Consider the following 14,785-nt stretch of genomic DNA (forward strand, 5'->3'; position numbering starts at 1 on the left):
TTGTTGCAGTTGAAGTGTTTTCAGAGAATAATACTGCAAAGAGAAAAAACTTTCAATCCAGCAGGCCGTTCTAAATCACTACAATCTTCAACAACACAAATCTTCTGCTCTTCGAAGAGGAGATATATTTATTGTGTGAACTCAAAAACTTTTTTGTTTTCCTGTTCAAAGTTTCTCCCATATATTGTTTCACAGCCAACCTGCCTCCACACACTTTCAGCTGCTGTAACCAATCCTAAATCAAAACGTTCGGCTAGTATTCTGTAGCTTTTAGTATTTGCAGCATTTTCACTCTTTTAACTGTTTAACTTTCTTTACTGAAGAATTCTCCACAGAAAAACGCTGAGATCGCTTCAGTTCCTGCAACATTTATTTATTTTTTCTTGTTCAGTTTTTACCCTCTTCTGCTCCTTTAAGCTTTTCAGCAAACTGTCTTGCTAATTTTAGCTCTTAGCTACGCTTCTGTTAACTTTAGCGTTTAGCTACAGCTTATAAATTTGACATTTTAGCTATGTTTTAAGCTAATTTTAGCTTTAACAGCCTTGCACCATTTTTTTGTGATTTTAGATTTTAGCTGCTGTTTTGTTCATTTTAGCTTATTTTCTGCTTCTTTTAACCTTAACAAGTCAGGTAACAACTCATTCTTCAACTGATTTTAGCATTAATCACCATTCACAACGAATTTGAACAAAAATGCATTTTTTTCTGTTTAAGGTATGGTTTTCTATTGTTTCCCATTTATGGACAGACAAAGGATAAAGTGCCGGTTGGACAAAATTTACCTTCTTTTCCTTTAAACTTGAACTCCATTCAGCGTTTATATTATATATATATATATATATATATATATATATATATAATGACACATGCCTGCCAGAGTTTGAAAGCTATATTTCTCCTGAAAAAGGAGATTTTCTAACATATGCTGAAAAAAAACAAGAGAAAAAAGAACCACGCCTGTCATAATTACAGTACTAGAAGGTTTAAGTTACATCAGTGAAGCAATCTTAACTAAATGCACGTTATGGATGAGCCTCATGGGTTGAATTAAAGCATTTGAAAGAAAATGGAGGATCATGGCACCTAAAGCTAATCTGTGGCGTCCCTAAAGCAATCTAAGCGGGAACAACTACAAAGTTTCACTGAAAAGTTTGTTTTTCTGTGATTAGTTCTTTTTGCACTGGGTGTTCTCAGAATTGTGGTGTTATTTCATCTGACTCACAAAGCCTTTAATATAGCTTTTGTTTTCTATTTTTAAAGTTATATTGACCTGATTTAATTTGTTTATCTGATATGCTTAAAAATGAAAACCCTATAATCCCTCAGTCAGATGTTCGCCATATGGCGGATTAGGCTTCTCCCAAGATATTAGAAATGAAAAAGTCCAAAAAACTCGGGTGTTATGAGGAAAATGCTGTCGGCTGACAAACTTCTATTTACTGCATATGTTTCCAAACTGAGCTTTGTTTTGATTAACGCTTCCGAACGGAAAGTGGGATGGTTTTCACACAAGCAGCTTGGAGCCTTTAATAACCAGCACGCCACAGTGTTGGTGTGTAGGAGGTCTTAGTGTACCCCGTTAGCGTGCTAACGCTAGCTGGCATCGAGCACATTTAATGGTCTGAACTCTGAGGACACGTCAGGTCAAACCAGCCCCTCTAAAAATGGCTCACCTGTCACTCATGGATGATGTTGTGAGCAAGTTTTAAGACTGATGGTCACACAATACGTGTGGGCGCCCAAGCCCTGTGGCTGCAGAACAAGCCCAAATCATCACACCTCCAACACCGTGCTTGACACTTGGTATGAGGTGTTCGTGCTGATTTGTTGCATTTGGTTTTCTCCAAACACGGCGTTGCCCAGTTCGGATGGTTCAGTGGTTAGAGCAGCAAGAAGGTCGCAGGTTCGCTTCCTGGCCTGGGGCCTTTCTGGGTGGAACTTACATGTTCTCCCTGTGCTCATGTGGGTTTACTCTGGGTGCTCTGGTTTCCTCCCACGGACCAAAAACATGCATGTTAGGTTCATTAGTAACTCTAAAATGGTCCCTGTCCCTGAGAGCGTGAATGGTTGTGTGTCTCTGTGATGGACTTGGAACCTGTCCAGGGTGTCCCCTGCCCTCACACACTGCTAACACAGTGTTGGCTGGAGATAGGCACCAGCTTCCCATGACCCGGAAAGGAGAAGTGAGTAAAGAAAATGAATGGACTCATTTGGTCCCGCCTGTCCACAGAACGTCGTTCCAAAAGCTGTTGCGGTTCATCAGATGACATTTCAGAACCTGAAGCTCTACTGCCATGTTTTCTTTAGAGAAAAGAGGCTTTTCCTAAATAAACTGGCACAAACTTTAACCTTTAACCTGCTAACTGTGGCCTGCAGAGTCTGAGAAGGAGGTCTCTGGGAGTTTTGCAACTCCTTTGAGGTTACACAGCCTGACCTTGGGGTGAATTTGCTGGGGCGTCCACTCGTGGGAGAATTGGCCGCCATCTTAAATGTTTCCCACGTGTAAATAATCTGTCCGACTGCAGAAGAGCAGACTCCAAATAGTCTGGATATGACCTTTAACCCTTCCCAGATGGACGGGCTCAAACAGCTGCTTCCCCAAGGCCATTGCTGATGTCTTCCCACCTCTGCATTGCTTTAAAACACACCTGATATGTGTGGTCACACCTGCTGATGATCAGGCAATCAGGTGTGTTTGACCAGCAGCTCCTGGCTTTTGCTTCTAAATCCAACCAAAGCAGCAAAGGTGGACTTTGTTTTTCCACTCACAGCTTTCACATTATCAGTTTATAGTCATAAACACAGCCTTAAAGTGTATTTAAATTCGAATAGTGTAAATATATTTTGGACAGTAATAAAAAACTCTCTGTAGAAAGATTTAATAAGACATTTCAGGTGATATTCTTTTTAAAACTGAGTGCATAAGAAAGGCAGCTCTCTGAAATGGTAAAGATTCCTAGTCTTTCCATCACACACGGCATCGAAAACAGAATGAATGGAGGCCAACCGGTGCGTCGCTGCTGCCTTTAGTTAAAAGTATCTCCTGGAGTCGCCCTCGTTAAAATTTAATGCTGATATTTGTCGGTCAGCGACTACTGAAGTCAGCCTTTAAGCTTCCTTTAAGTCTCTCTGACACCCGAAGGAGGCCGAAGGCGAGGCAAGCAGCTGCCTTTAACGAACCAGAGCGCTAATTTGGATAACAAACGTGAGAGTAAGCATGCAGAACAGGAAGGCAGCGTGTGTGATTTAACACTGAGATTCCCTGTTTTACTGCAGAAATGTAGAGATTTCTGAAAAATGCTCGCGAAGATGATAATGACTCAAATCCTGCAGTTTTCCCTACAAAACAGTGTCTCAAATAACAAGTGCATGTTTGTGTATGAAACCAAAGAACAATTTACATACGACACACACACACACACACACACACACACACACACACAGAAGAAAAACAAACACCTGGCACAGGCTAAATCCACCTGCTTTGCATGTATTTTTATTCACTTTCTGCACGATTCACCTGTTGGTCGGAGGAGATTCAGAGACAGCAGGAGGCAACGAAGGCCGCTGAAATAAATTACCGTGCCGTGTTTGGATGGCTCAGAGTGTTTTGCAAATTGTTCTTGTGCTGATAAGTTCTTTTGGTATTGGCAGTCGATAAGCATGGAAGCATCAGACTGACAATCTGTGCAAGAGTCTGCTCTAAGACAGCACGGGGCGAGGCTAAGACAAGGCCCAGAACACTGCAGGGAATCAGCTCAGACACATTCCAGGATTGTCGTCGTTTCAGACGATCGTGCCCAAGTTAAAAATGCAATGCGTAAAAACTGCAGAGATCCTGCCCAGCCTCTCAGTGTTTGACGCTGCGAGAGGAACAGAAAGAAACCCCACAAAACCAGCTTCAGTCTCCAGAGGACACAGCTGTGAGAACAGAAAGAAGGAAGGAGTTCACTGTCTCTTCCTAAAAAAACAACAACAACAAGAAAAATGACCCCCGGGGGTTTGAGTTTCACTGCCAAACAACAATCCTGCCTTTAGGAATGAGACTCTTTACAGTCAGAGCGTGGCCTGTGAGCACACGTGAGCTCCTGAGAAGTTCCTGACGTGTCTGAACGGCTCAGGCAGCACCTGACGGGGGCTCACCTGGGGCCTCCGTTGGCACAGCAGCCAAGAGAACCGAGAGGACATCATGTAAATCCTACAACTCCCACTTCTCCAAAACGCAAACTTTCAGTCGTGTCACAAGATCCCCGTTCAGTCATTGTTCCTAAACTGAGTGGCGTATTTCATTGTCATCAAAAAGTCCTGATCATTTCTTTCCCATCAGACTCTCTGCAGGAGGCACGGGATGATCAAACCCAGACTGAGTGTAAACCCCTCCATCCACTCGTTGTGCAGACTCTAAAAACAAGCTGATTCCCCTCCTGAGTCAGAACTCGGACCGGACCTCTGCAGGAGCAGTGGACGATCCTCCTGCTCCTGTCTTTCAGAGGAAGAGGAGCGGGGCTCAGAGTTACCATGGAGACCAGTAAAAGATCTGCTGGCATTTTCTGCCTGAAATGCAAATCTTAGTCACAAAATACCTGCCGCCCCGGGGGGAACTCCAGGGGGCTTTAAGGCGAACAGTAAACACCCTCCACTGATGGTTTTATTTAACTTTAAACTCAGATTTCACTCCTGAGTTTCCTTTGAGGAGCTTTAAACTGAACTCACCCTGCCTCTGATTCAAACACTGAGAGCAGCCCATTTGTTGAGGGAACAGTGAGGACTCTCTCAGGTTTTTAACACTTGTAAAAAGACAGATTTAAAAGATCAAACACTAAAGCAAGCAGAAGAAACAATAAAGAGAAGACTCACCTTTAGGTACAGATGAGAACATGAATGTCTGCTCACTGAAGGTGAAGGAGGTGGTCTCGTGCAGATTACAGCCGGAACCACACAAGCGAGCAGCCTGCGCTCTGATCTGACAGGCTCCCACATGCAGCTCTGTCCCTGACAGCATCACCGCTGGAGGAGGAGGAGGAGGAGAAGGAGAAGGAGGAGGAGGATGCGTGACTGACGGCAGCCAGGGCCAATAGAAGCGCAGCCTGACAGCTAAAAGGGGGCGGGGCTTGGATCTTTGACAACATCTTTTCCGTGACGTGAGAAAGAGAACCCCCCACCCAAACCGCCCCCATCATCGGACTGCACAAATTAAATAAAATCTGACTTGGCGCGACTTTCAATTCATGCCAAATTATCGCCTGTGTCAAAAGGTACATTTTAAAAAACAAATTTGTTTAAAAAGTGTGAAAGAGAAATCAATTCCAACCCACGTTTCAAAAGTTGAAAAAAATTGTACAAAAGTTGCTAACAACACCAGTTATACACGAGGAGAGGACAGCGAAACAAAAACGTGGCTAAAATTGAGATGTTCTGTCCCCTGCTGGAGAAAAGGTGGAATGACAGGTTCCCTTTTATAAAAAAAATCTTCTGTCTTTTATCAAATTATCTCATGAACCCCTGAACGAATTTTATTGAAACCCGCAGAATGTAATCGTTAAATGTACATCTACAACTAATTCAATCCGATCCAAGATGGCCGCCACAGCCACCTATCATAAAGCACAAGAATGGCCACAATTCAGTCAAGTTTACACATGTTGACCTAAAGTCTGGTGTGGTAGTAGCTGAGGCTGATCCCCAACACATATTCTGAGCGATGCTAACTTATGGGATAAATTTGTTTCATGTTTTGCCATTAAATATTTGGCGTCAACTCTGTCCGTCTGTTAGCAAAATATCTCATGAACCATTGGATGGATTATAATGAAACTTTCAGGAAATTATCATTTAATGTTCATCTACAACTGATTAAATTTTGGAGTCAATTCTATTCAAGATGGCCACCACAGTCAACTCACCTTGGAAAACACAAAAATGACTATTTTTCAGTCAGTTTTACACATGTTGAACTAATATTTGTTGTGGTGGTAGCTGAGAGTCAGCCACAACACATACTCCAAGTGCTACTCATCGCACAAGATCTTTGCTTAAAACATCAGCATTAACTATTGGAGTCAACCCTGTTTGTCTGTTAGCAAAATATCTCATCCACCACTGGATGGATTTTAATGAAACTTTCAGGAAATAATTGTTGGATGGACATCTACAACTGATTAATTTTTCAAGCCAATTCAATATGGCCGCCACAGCTAATCAACATCAGCCAACACATAAGTGGCCATAACTCAGTCAGTTTCAGAGATATTGAGCTGAACTTTGGGAGTAGCAGAGAGTCATTTAAAACGCATTCCTCGAGTGTCATGATGTCACATAAGGTTGTTTGAAAGGACTGATTAAAACGGCTACAACTTCATTATTTCTCGACATAAGATGATTTCAGTATAAAACCCTGGCATGAAAGGTGTATGGTTTGTATTTTTTTTAGATGTGCAGAACGAAACAGTTGAAAATGTTTCGTAACCCCACAGAGATACAATATTAGATAAAACCCAACAACAACAAACCCATTTCTCCTGACGTGCCTTCTTTATAAACCTTCATGAACTGTTTGCAGTGTTCAGAAAGAACATGTCAGAAATCCTTGCTGCAGCGAAACCCATTAACTTTTTGTTCCGAAGCTCAGTATGAAATGAAATGAGACTTTTCTTTGGCTTGAAGCGGCAGCCGGCTCTCCTCTCAAGGCCTCATCGGTAAAAAGTGAAACCCTTTTACTCGAGCCTGACTGACGGCAGCAGATTAGGAGCAGTTTTCTCTTTTCATTACGGCGAGTTTGAAGGTTACCGAAGCACCTGTGTACCGCAGAGCTGAAAGGCTGATTCCAGAGCAGTTTTCTGTCTCATGTTGCTGCAGTATGACTGTGTTCTCCTGTAAGACCAGAACCAGAACCAGAGTTGTTATGAGGTTAAAGCTGCTCTGTTTTCCTTCAGTCAGACACAGAAAAAACAACAAAAGGTGCAAAACCCAGCACCGAACGACTGCTGAAGTATGTTTAAAAAGCTGAAACTGAATTATTGACGTTAAAACGAGCAGAGCAGGATTTAACACGAGCCGAACGAGAGTCGAAACGATCAGGACACGAGCTGCACAGCAGAAGAGGGAAAAGCTAAAATGAGCAAAACCACAGCTGAAAACTAAAACAAGCAGAATGGTAAGTAAAAGAAAACATTTTAAAAACCTTTGCTGAAGGCCTGAAATGAGCAAAGCTAGAGCGAAAAGCTAAAATAGCAAAACCGTAACTGAAAGCTAAAATTATCAAATTGATAGTTAACAAGGAAAAGTAACAAAACTGTAGATAAAAACCAAAAATAGCAAAACAGTAGGTTAAGCTAAAAATAGCTAAATTGTAGCCAAACCCTGGCTAAAAGCTAAAAGTATCTGAACCATGGCCAAACGCTAAAATTTGCTAAACTGTGGATAAAAACTGAAAATAGCAAAACCCTATTAAAAACAAAAAGTGGCTAAACCATCTCAAAAAGCTAAATTCAGCATAATTGTCAAGAAAGCTAAAATTAGTAAAACGATAGTTAACAGGGAAAAGTAGCAAAACTGTAGATAAAAAATTAAAACAGCAAAATTTTAACTAAAAGCTAAAATTAGCAAAACTGTAGCTAGAAGCTAAAACTGGCTAAACCATTGCTAAAGGTTAGAATTAGCGTAAGAATACAAAAACAGAGTAAGTAAACAGGAGCAGATTTTCAAGAGAACAAAGCTCTGAAGGATTTGAAGAGTTTCATCCTAAACACATTTAATCTTTTAATAAAGTATAAAAGTTACAAAAACCAAGAGCCACAGCACACCGCTCCCGACTGAGCCGAAGATTTTGGTACATGAATGGTTGAAACGGCACAAAGTGTGCAGCAGGAACCAGAAACTGGAAAGTTAATGTGCCTCTTTAGATAATGTTGAGTTTATCAAAACCTGTTAAATGCTATATATTAAATACTCATTTAATAAATAACAAGGATATTTATTCAAAGTCAGTCAACTGTGAGCTTAGAGCAGAGCATTTAACCTGTTAGAAGAAGAGTTTATGGTTTTCTTTGCCTCTGATGAACTCAGTCACCCTTTAAAGTCTGTAACCGATCAAAGTGTTGAAACTGGACGATATAATCCACGATCCTGAAGTTATCCATGGATGTAGTTGCAGTTGATCCCAAAGAAGTTGTGTTTTTTCTCGCCGGCTCCATTGTGCCTGAGGTTGACGACGGCCTGACTGACGGAGCTGTTGAAGCGTTTCTGGGCCTCCGACTTACTGAATGAGTGCTGAAGCTCCAGGAGGCTGGGAGCCGCTCCCGGTGGAGGGATTCCCGGCAGGACGGCAGGCCTCGGCAGGATGCTGGAGCTGGACACAGAGCGGAGAAGCTCTCTGACCTCTGTCTGTCCTTCGTCACCAGACAAGAAGCTTGGCTGACCTTCAGGTGCAGCTGACTGACAGCCACTGAGAGGATTTCCAACTTTAAGGTTCCTCGGAGGATTCTTTTCACGCAGCTCCACGAGCTCTGTGTTCGGCTGGTCAATCGTGTCCAGGCGTTGCTCTGAGTGTGAGATTTGGGCAGCAGCAGTGTCTTTGCTGCTCCGTGACTCATTTATTCTCATCAGAGCTTCGTCAAAATGAACTTTGCTCCATTGCCTTCGTCCTTCTTTGGGTTTCGAAGGAACAAACACAGGGTAGGACCTTTCTCTCTGTGGAGGAGGAAGTCACGTTAGTTTCATTACGTAACTATTACTTCAAAAAAGGTAAGCTGCAGCTTATACCAGAGGTGCAGAGTGGGAGTTAAGCCTAAAGGAGTTACTGATTTTTTCCTTAAAATCATCTATCTTCAGTGGATTTGCTGGTCCAGATCCTTAAAACAAGAAACAGTTACTTTACTGATAGTCAACCTCAAAATCACTGATTTTATTCAGCTTTCTTATTTATTTAAAACTCTCTGTGGAGTCAGTGTTTCCCTCCAGCATCTCCCTGACCTCTCACCGGTGTAGTGGATTTGGTAAGAGGTGACCCACAGAGACCTCTCCAGGTTTTTCAGCATGTTGCTCGTGCGCTCCGGTAAAGTCCCGTCCCAGTCCTGCAGCCTGGCGTTGGGAAGCACCGTCTTTGTTGGAGCTGGGTAGACGACGTGTCTCCCTCCTTGTAAAGGTTTTTCCTGCTGCCGATCGAAGGGAGGTCAATGGGTCCACCGTGGAGACTGTGACGTTTTCGCCTGCATGTTTGAACTACTCACATCAGGGCGGCCATTTTCTCCCGTCCAGGTCACGGCCTTCTTCCCGGAGCTCCCAGGAGTTCCTGAGATCTCATGTCTGTACGGACCTCCTGAGAAGGTGGACGGGTCAAAGGTGAAATACAGAGTGTCCACCAAACAGAGACAGAAATGTGGAGAGCTGAGTGGCTCTGCTGAAACATGCTGAAGAAATTGTCAAAGCTACAAAACATGAGCTAAAGGTCAAAAGTAGCAACAATCCGAGCTAAAAGCTAAAGTAGCAAAATATTTGCAAAAAGTAAAAAATAGCAAACGGCTGGCTTAAAGTATCAAAAAGGTAGCTAGAAGTTAAAAGTAGCAAAAGACTAGCTAAAAGCAGCAAAAGGTAAGCTAAAAAAAAAGGTTAGCTTAAAGCACATTTACTAAAATGTATCCTCAAAGTTACACATTTACAGAAAAAAAGACCAAGACGACACAAAATTACCAAAATGTAAGACAAACCGCTATGAGATGATAGAAAATGATCAGAAATGCCCTTTAAAATGATGAATAATGACCAAAATTATACAAAAACAGATCCAAAATGATCAAAACATGCATCCAAATGGAGCCATAGCAGATGGTAAACAAGCATATGTGAAAATATTTGTAAGATATACAGCTGTAGACACACGACAGTGATAGATCTGCATGTTTTGTTGTTGTTTTATTTAATTTTCTGTTTGTGCATCCTGAACTTCTTTAGAAACCCTCCATCGACCTTCTTACCGATGGTTTTGCAGAGCACAATGACTTCAGGAGCTCTGTTTGGGACGTGGTGGTTTGGGAAAGGGCGGAGGGCAGCTCGAACTCCACGCTCCGGGTCGTCCGGGGAGCAGAAGGATGGAAACATCGCAAACCGAGAGATGTGGGACGAATAGGGATGCTCCTTTACAGCCGGACTCTGGGTCCCCTTCTCCCTGCGAACAGGGACATTAAAGCGCAATGAAAGTTAAAGCAGACCAGAGAACAGATCATTTCATGATGTACTCACGCTACGTTTACATCAGTTGGTTTTGGTATGCTGGAGAAAAGAATAAAAAAATATATTTTAACCACATAATGATGCAGTTCAGAGAATTTACCAACACATCCAGTTATAATAAATCCACTTACAGCTGGTCATTGAGCCGATCGTTGCTTTGCTTTCTGCCGGTGCTCTTATAGCTCTGCTGACTGGTGACATGTCTGTGAACGTTAAACTACAACTATTACCGCTTCTCCCGCAAGGTCTTTCTGCACGGATCATCTCTGTACTTACTCAGGTATGGTTCCTCCGTACCCCCAGTGGAACCTTCCATTTAAACCATCCGAGGAGCTGCGAGTTGCTGAGGACTTCAGCTCCATGTGGCAGCTGGAGCGAGGAAAGGAGACAAACATGGAAAGAAAATTAAAGAAAAAATAAATAATTAAACTAGAAGCACTCAGAGAGCGCAAACCTCCGCCGAGGCCACAGCGTGATTAGAAAACAGTACGATCTGGATCATAATCTGGATCAGCACCAACATTTAATCCATTGTTTTTTGTAACAACCCCAACATTTCCTGAACATTTCCTCCAAATCTGTTCATTAGTTTTTATTTGATCTTTGCTGACAGACAGACAAACAACCAGAAACAGAACTTCCTTGGCAGAGGAGACAAAAGGGTCACATGACGGAGCGGAGATAAGGTTTTTAACAAAGGTGTTACCTGTGACCTTTGACCCCAACAGGCATCATCTTTGACCCGTGAAGTGTCCAGCTGTGCAGTCTGATATCCCTACATTACACTGTAGCAGAGTTAGAGCACTGGGTCATCTGTGATGTTGATCTTTGACCCCATGATCTTGAAATCAATGGTGATCACCCTTGAGCCATGAGGTGTCCAGCTGTGGAGTTTAACATTCCTGTTTTACAGCTGTAGAGTTAGAGCTCGGGCACTTTGACCGCATCACCACCAGAATCTAATCCCTTGTTCCTTGTAGCATATTTGACGTTTCATGATAGTTTCAAGAAAATCATCACTTTTTGAGCAACCTTGTACACCAGTGGTCTCCAATTCTGGTCCTCAAGGGCCACTATCCTGCATGTGTTACTTGTTTCTCTGCTCCAACACACCTGATTTGAATCAATGGATGATTAACAGGCTTCTGCAGAACATGAAGAGGTGATTTAACCACTGAATCAGGTGTGTTGGAGCAGGGAAACAAGTAACACATGCAGGATAGTGGCCCTCGAGGACCAGGATTGGAGACCCCTGGTGTACACAGACAGACGCTACTGAAAACATACCCTCCTTGGTGGAGGTAAAAAGAGCCGAATTGGAAGAAATCAACAATCCAGAGTACATCTGCCTTGTTGATCTTACCTCATCGCTTATTAATGATCATGAATTACAGCCAAACACAATAACCTGACATGCAGCCGTATTTACTGACCTATAAGGAAGTAAAATATAGAGAATCCTCCCGCTGGATGAAGTGATTCTGTTCCAGAAAAAAAAAGGTTCTGATGTAAGAGCTGTTCCTGAGCCGATGGGACTTCCTTCACTTTGCCTGTGAGCCCAGGCGGGGTTTGAACTCCTGGGAAGCCAAGGATGACGGTGTTCCACCCAACAAAAGGGCTAACCATCGTGGGTGACATCCAATCCGTCGCACAGCTCAGGGAGGCATGAGCAAAAGTGTGCTTGGAGGCCGAAAGTAACTTTAAAAAAAAAAGATGTTTCTCCCAACTTTAATAATCAGCGTGAGGTTTTAATTTGTGGAGCGCAGGGGATGGAGCCGTGTGAATATTTGATATTATGATGCCGCTTGCGTGGCAGCAGGCAATCACTGCTCAGCACGATCCGCTCATCAAGCCTGGCTCTGATAATGTTACCTGATCACACAACTAAACGTGAGGCAGAATGAAAATCTAGCCGCCCCTGATCAGCAGGTACCGACACCGGATACAACCTGTGTGCAGCCGGGGTTTGGTGACAGGAGCCATATTAAATTCTCCTCCTCCTCTTCTTTTATGAGGAGATTCAAAATGCTTTAATTTGTGTAGAGGACATTTTTTTCCGGCAGTGGGGAAATGGAACCAAACCCAGAGTGCAGACTCATTTTTAAGAAAACTAATTAATTACAATAAAACAAACAAAAAGACTGACGTGGCAGCAAAAACTGAAAATATTTCTCAGTATGAAATGAAATGAGACTTCTTTGGCTTGAAGCGGCAGCCGGCTCTCCTCTCAAGGCCTCGCCGGTAAAAAGTGAAACCCTTTTACTCGAGCCTGACTGACGGCAGCAGATTAGGAGCAGTTTTCTCTTTTCATTACGGCGAGTTTGAAGGTTACCAAAGCACCTGTGTACCGCAGAGCTGAAAGGCTGATTCCAGAGCAGTTTTCTGTCTCATGTTGCTGCAGTATGACTGTGTTCTCTTGTAAGACCAGAACCAGAACCACAGTTGTTATGAGGTTAAAGCTGCTCTGTTTTCCTTCGTTCAGACACAGAAAAATTAACAAAAGGTGCAAAACCAGCACCGAACAACTGCTGAAGTATGCTTAAAAAGCTGAAACTGAATTATTGACGTTAAAACGAGCAGAGCAGGATTTAACACGAGCCGAACGAGAGCCGAAACGATCAGGACACGAGCTGCACAGCAGAAGAGGGAAAAGCTAAAATGAGCAAAACCACAGCTGAAAACTAAAACAAGCAGAAGGGTAGCTAAAAGAAAACATTTTAAAAACCTTTGCTGAAGGCCTGAAATGAGCAAAGCTAGAGCGAAAAGTTAAAATAGTAAAACCGTAACTGAAAGCTAAAATTATCAAATTGATAGTTAACAAGGAAAAGTAACAAAACTGTAGATAAAAACCAAAAATAGCAAAACAGTAGATTAAGCTAAGATTAGCTAAATTGTAGCCAAACCCTGGCTAAGGGCTCAGTACAAACATGCTAAAACAAAACGTGGCACAAGACAAAACAGCAGGGAACCAAGAACAATGAACCAGCAGAGTGGGGAGGAGATGACCGGGTTTTTAAAACATGGGAGGTAATCAGGAAAGTGGGCACAGGTGGAATGATTACCAGAACTCGGGGCAGGTGTAAGTGGGCGTGGCAGGTAGACAAATGAATGATAGAGGAGGAGTGGATGGTGACAGCAAACAAAAACAAGAACTGAACAATAACTCAAACAGAAAACAAGATGATAATAAAAAAAACAATAAACTAAAACCCAAAAACCCAAATCCCGACAATTTTTCAGTTTAGAGCGACTGAAACAAACAATTACCAATAAGCTTATGATACAATGACTTTGTTAAATCATCTCAAAAGCCAGAAAACTATTTATTTTTATCAATTTCATGACCTTGCATGCCAAAGTTTTAAACAAAGATCTTGTCTTAGCTGTTAAAGCTCAGTTAGGGATGCCTCTCAGCTGCTATCACATCAAATTTTAGCTGAATACTTGTAAAAACAGCAGAGTTATAGCCATTTTATGTTTTGGCTAAAGTTGATTAGCTGTAGCAGCCATCTTGAATTGTAAGCTGCCAAAGTTAATCACTTGAAGATGTGCGTCCAGTGATTACTTCGTTAAAATATGTCCGGTGGTCCATCAATGCTGGGCCGCAATTTTCAGTGGACAGTCATGAGAGAGATTCCAAAATGTCTCCAAACATTTGCAATTTCCTCGCGTGCTCCTGTTTTGCAGGACTTTTGAAGAACCAATTGGCCAAAACTAATTTTCTCTCCAAATGTTCGTGGAGTTGTCACGAGGGTCTGGAACTCGCCTGGACCCCTTCTTGAAACCCTTTTTAAATTTAGTTTCCAAAGGTCAGAAAGTGCCAGAAATGTCAGACAACGAAAGTGAAAGTTTGAGACCCAAAGAGACCAAACTCCACCTGAATGGATACAAAGAAAGTGAATGAACTGAGGTCAAATTAAAACATGATTAAGACGTAAATAAGACACTACGTCCTATGCAAACATGCTGTATGTACAAATTCAAAGTGTATCTAAGAGAAAATGTACATATTTTCCTTCAGTTTTGTCTCTCTGACTAGTTGCAGCCCAGTGCGATACAATCTTAGGATATTTTTCTGACAGGCAAACAAACACACACACTTTACATTATCACCTGCTGTCATGAAAGGCAGATCATAATTAGATTTCCTTAAATTATCTTTAAACCACCACCTGGTGTTTCATGACTCACCTCCATCTTTTGGATCAGCTGATCATGGAGCTACTATCCAGTAACTATCCTACCTGCTTTGAATGCAAAAGATTAGTTGAAACTTATACATCAAAGTGACAAAAATGCCAAAAATGAAAGGATAAAAATATGTTTTAAAAACAAAGGCAGTATTAGTATCAATGTGCAGCTCCAGTTATTACAACTAAAAACCAGTGATCAGGCCCGAAACCTGGGAGTAGTGATGGACTCTGACCTGAACCTTCAGAGCCACATTAAGACAGTCACAAAGTTGGCCTTCTATCACCTGAAGAACATCTCCAGGATTAGAGGACTTATGTCTCAGCACGATCTAGAGAAACTCATCCATGCGTTTGTCTTTAGTCAC

The 14,785-nt window shown here is 42.2% G+C and overlaps 2 protein-coding genes across 10 annotated transcripts in view; both read right to left on the reverse strand.

Annotated features, from left to right (window-relative positions):
* The window catches only part of osbpl3b (oxysterol binding protein-like 3b), a 39,190-nt gene extending 34,193 nt beyond the window's left edge, over positions 1 to 4,997 (reverse strand). For all 7 annotated transcript variants that reach the window (XM_017426594.3, XM_017426592.3, XM_017426591.3 and 4 more), the window contains exon 1: positions 4,858 to 4,997. The gene's annotated coding sequence lies outside the window, so the exon portion shown is untranslated. The remainder of the gene's footprint in view (positions 1 to 4,857) is intronic.
* Positions 4,998 to 7,642: 2,645 nt separating this feature from the next.
* Positions 7,643 to 13,197, reverse strand: LOC108241953 (uncharacterized protein C7orf31). 3 transcript variants are annotated; one of them, XM_025008097.2, is made up of 10 exons: positions 11,661 to 13,197; positions 10,934 to 11,111; positions 10,504 to 10,596; positions 10,359 to 10,430; positions 10,237 to 10,266; positions 9,972 to 10,162; positions 9,228 to 9,316; positions 8,978 to 9,149; positions 8,761 to 8,849; positions 7,643 to 8,688 (listed from the first exon to the last, which is right to left on the reverse strand). In XM_025008097.2, exons 2-10 carry the CDS (start codon positions 10,960 to 10,962, stop codon positions 8,131 to 8,133), a joined length of 1,323 nt encoding a protein of 440 aa, XP_024863865.1. In that variant the 5' UTR covers positions 10,963 to 11,111; positions 11,661 to 13,197; the 3' UTR covers positions 7,643 to 8,130. The 3 variants fall into 3 exon arrangements, with proteins under 3 accessions (XP_024863865.1, XP_024863864.1, XP_024863867.1); XM_025008096.2 differs by having other exon boundaries at positions 7,644 to 8,688; positions 8,978 to 9,152; XM_025008099.2 differs by lacking the exon at positions 10,934 to 11,111 and having other exon boundaries at positions 7,645 to 8,688; positions 8,978 to 9,152.
* Positions 13,198 to 14,785: the final 1,588 nt, after the last annotated feature.

Source organism: Kryptolebias marmoratus, linkage group LG16 (assembly GCF_001649575.2).
Source record: "Kryptolebias marmoratus isolate JLee-2015 linkage group LG16, ASM164957v2, whole genome shotgun sequence".
Classification (NCBI taxonomy): Eukaryota; Metazoa; Chordata; class Actinopteri; order Cyprinodontiformes; family Rivulidae; genus Kryptolebias; species Kryptolebias marmoratus.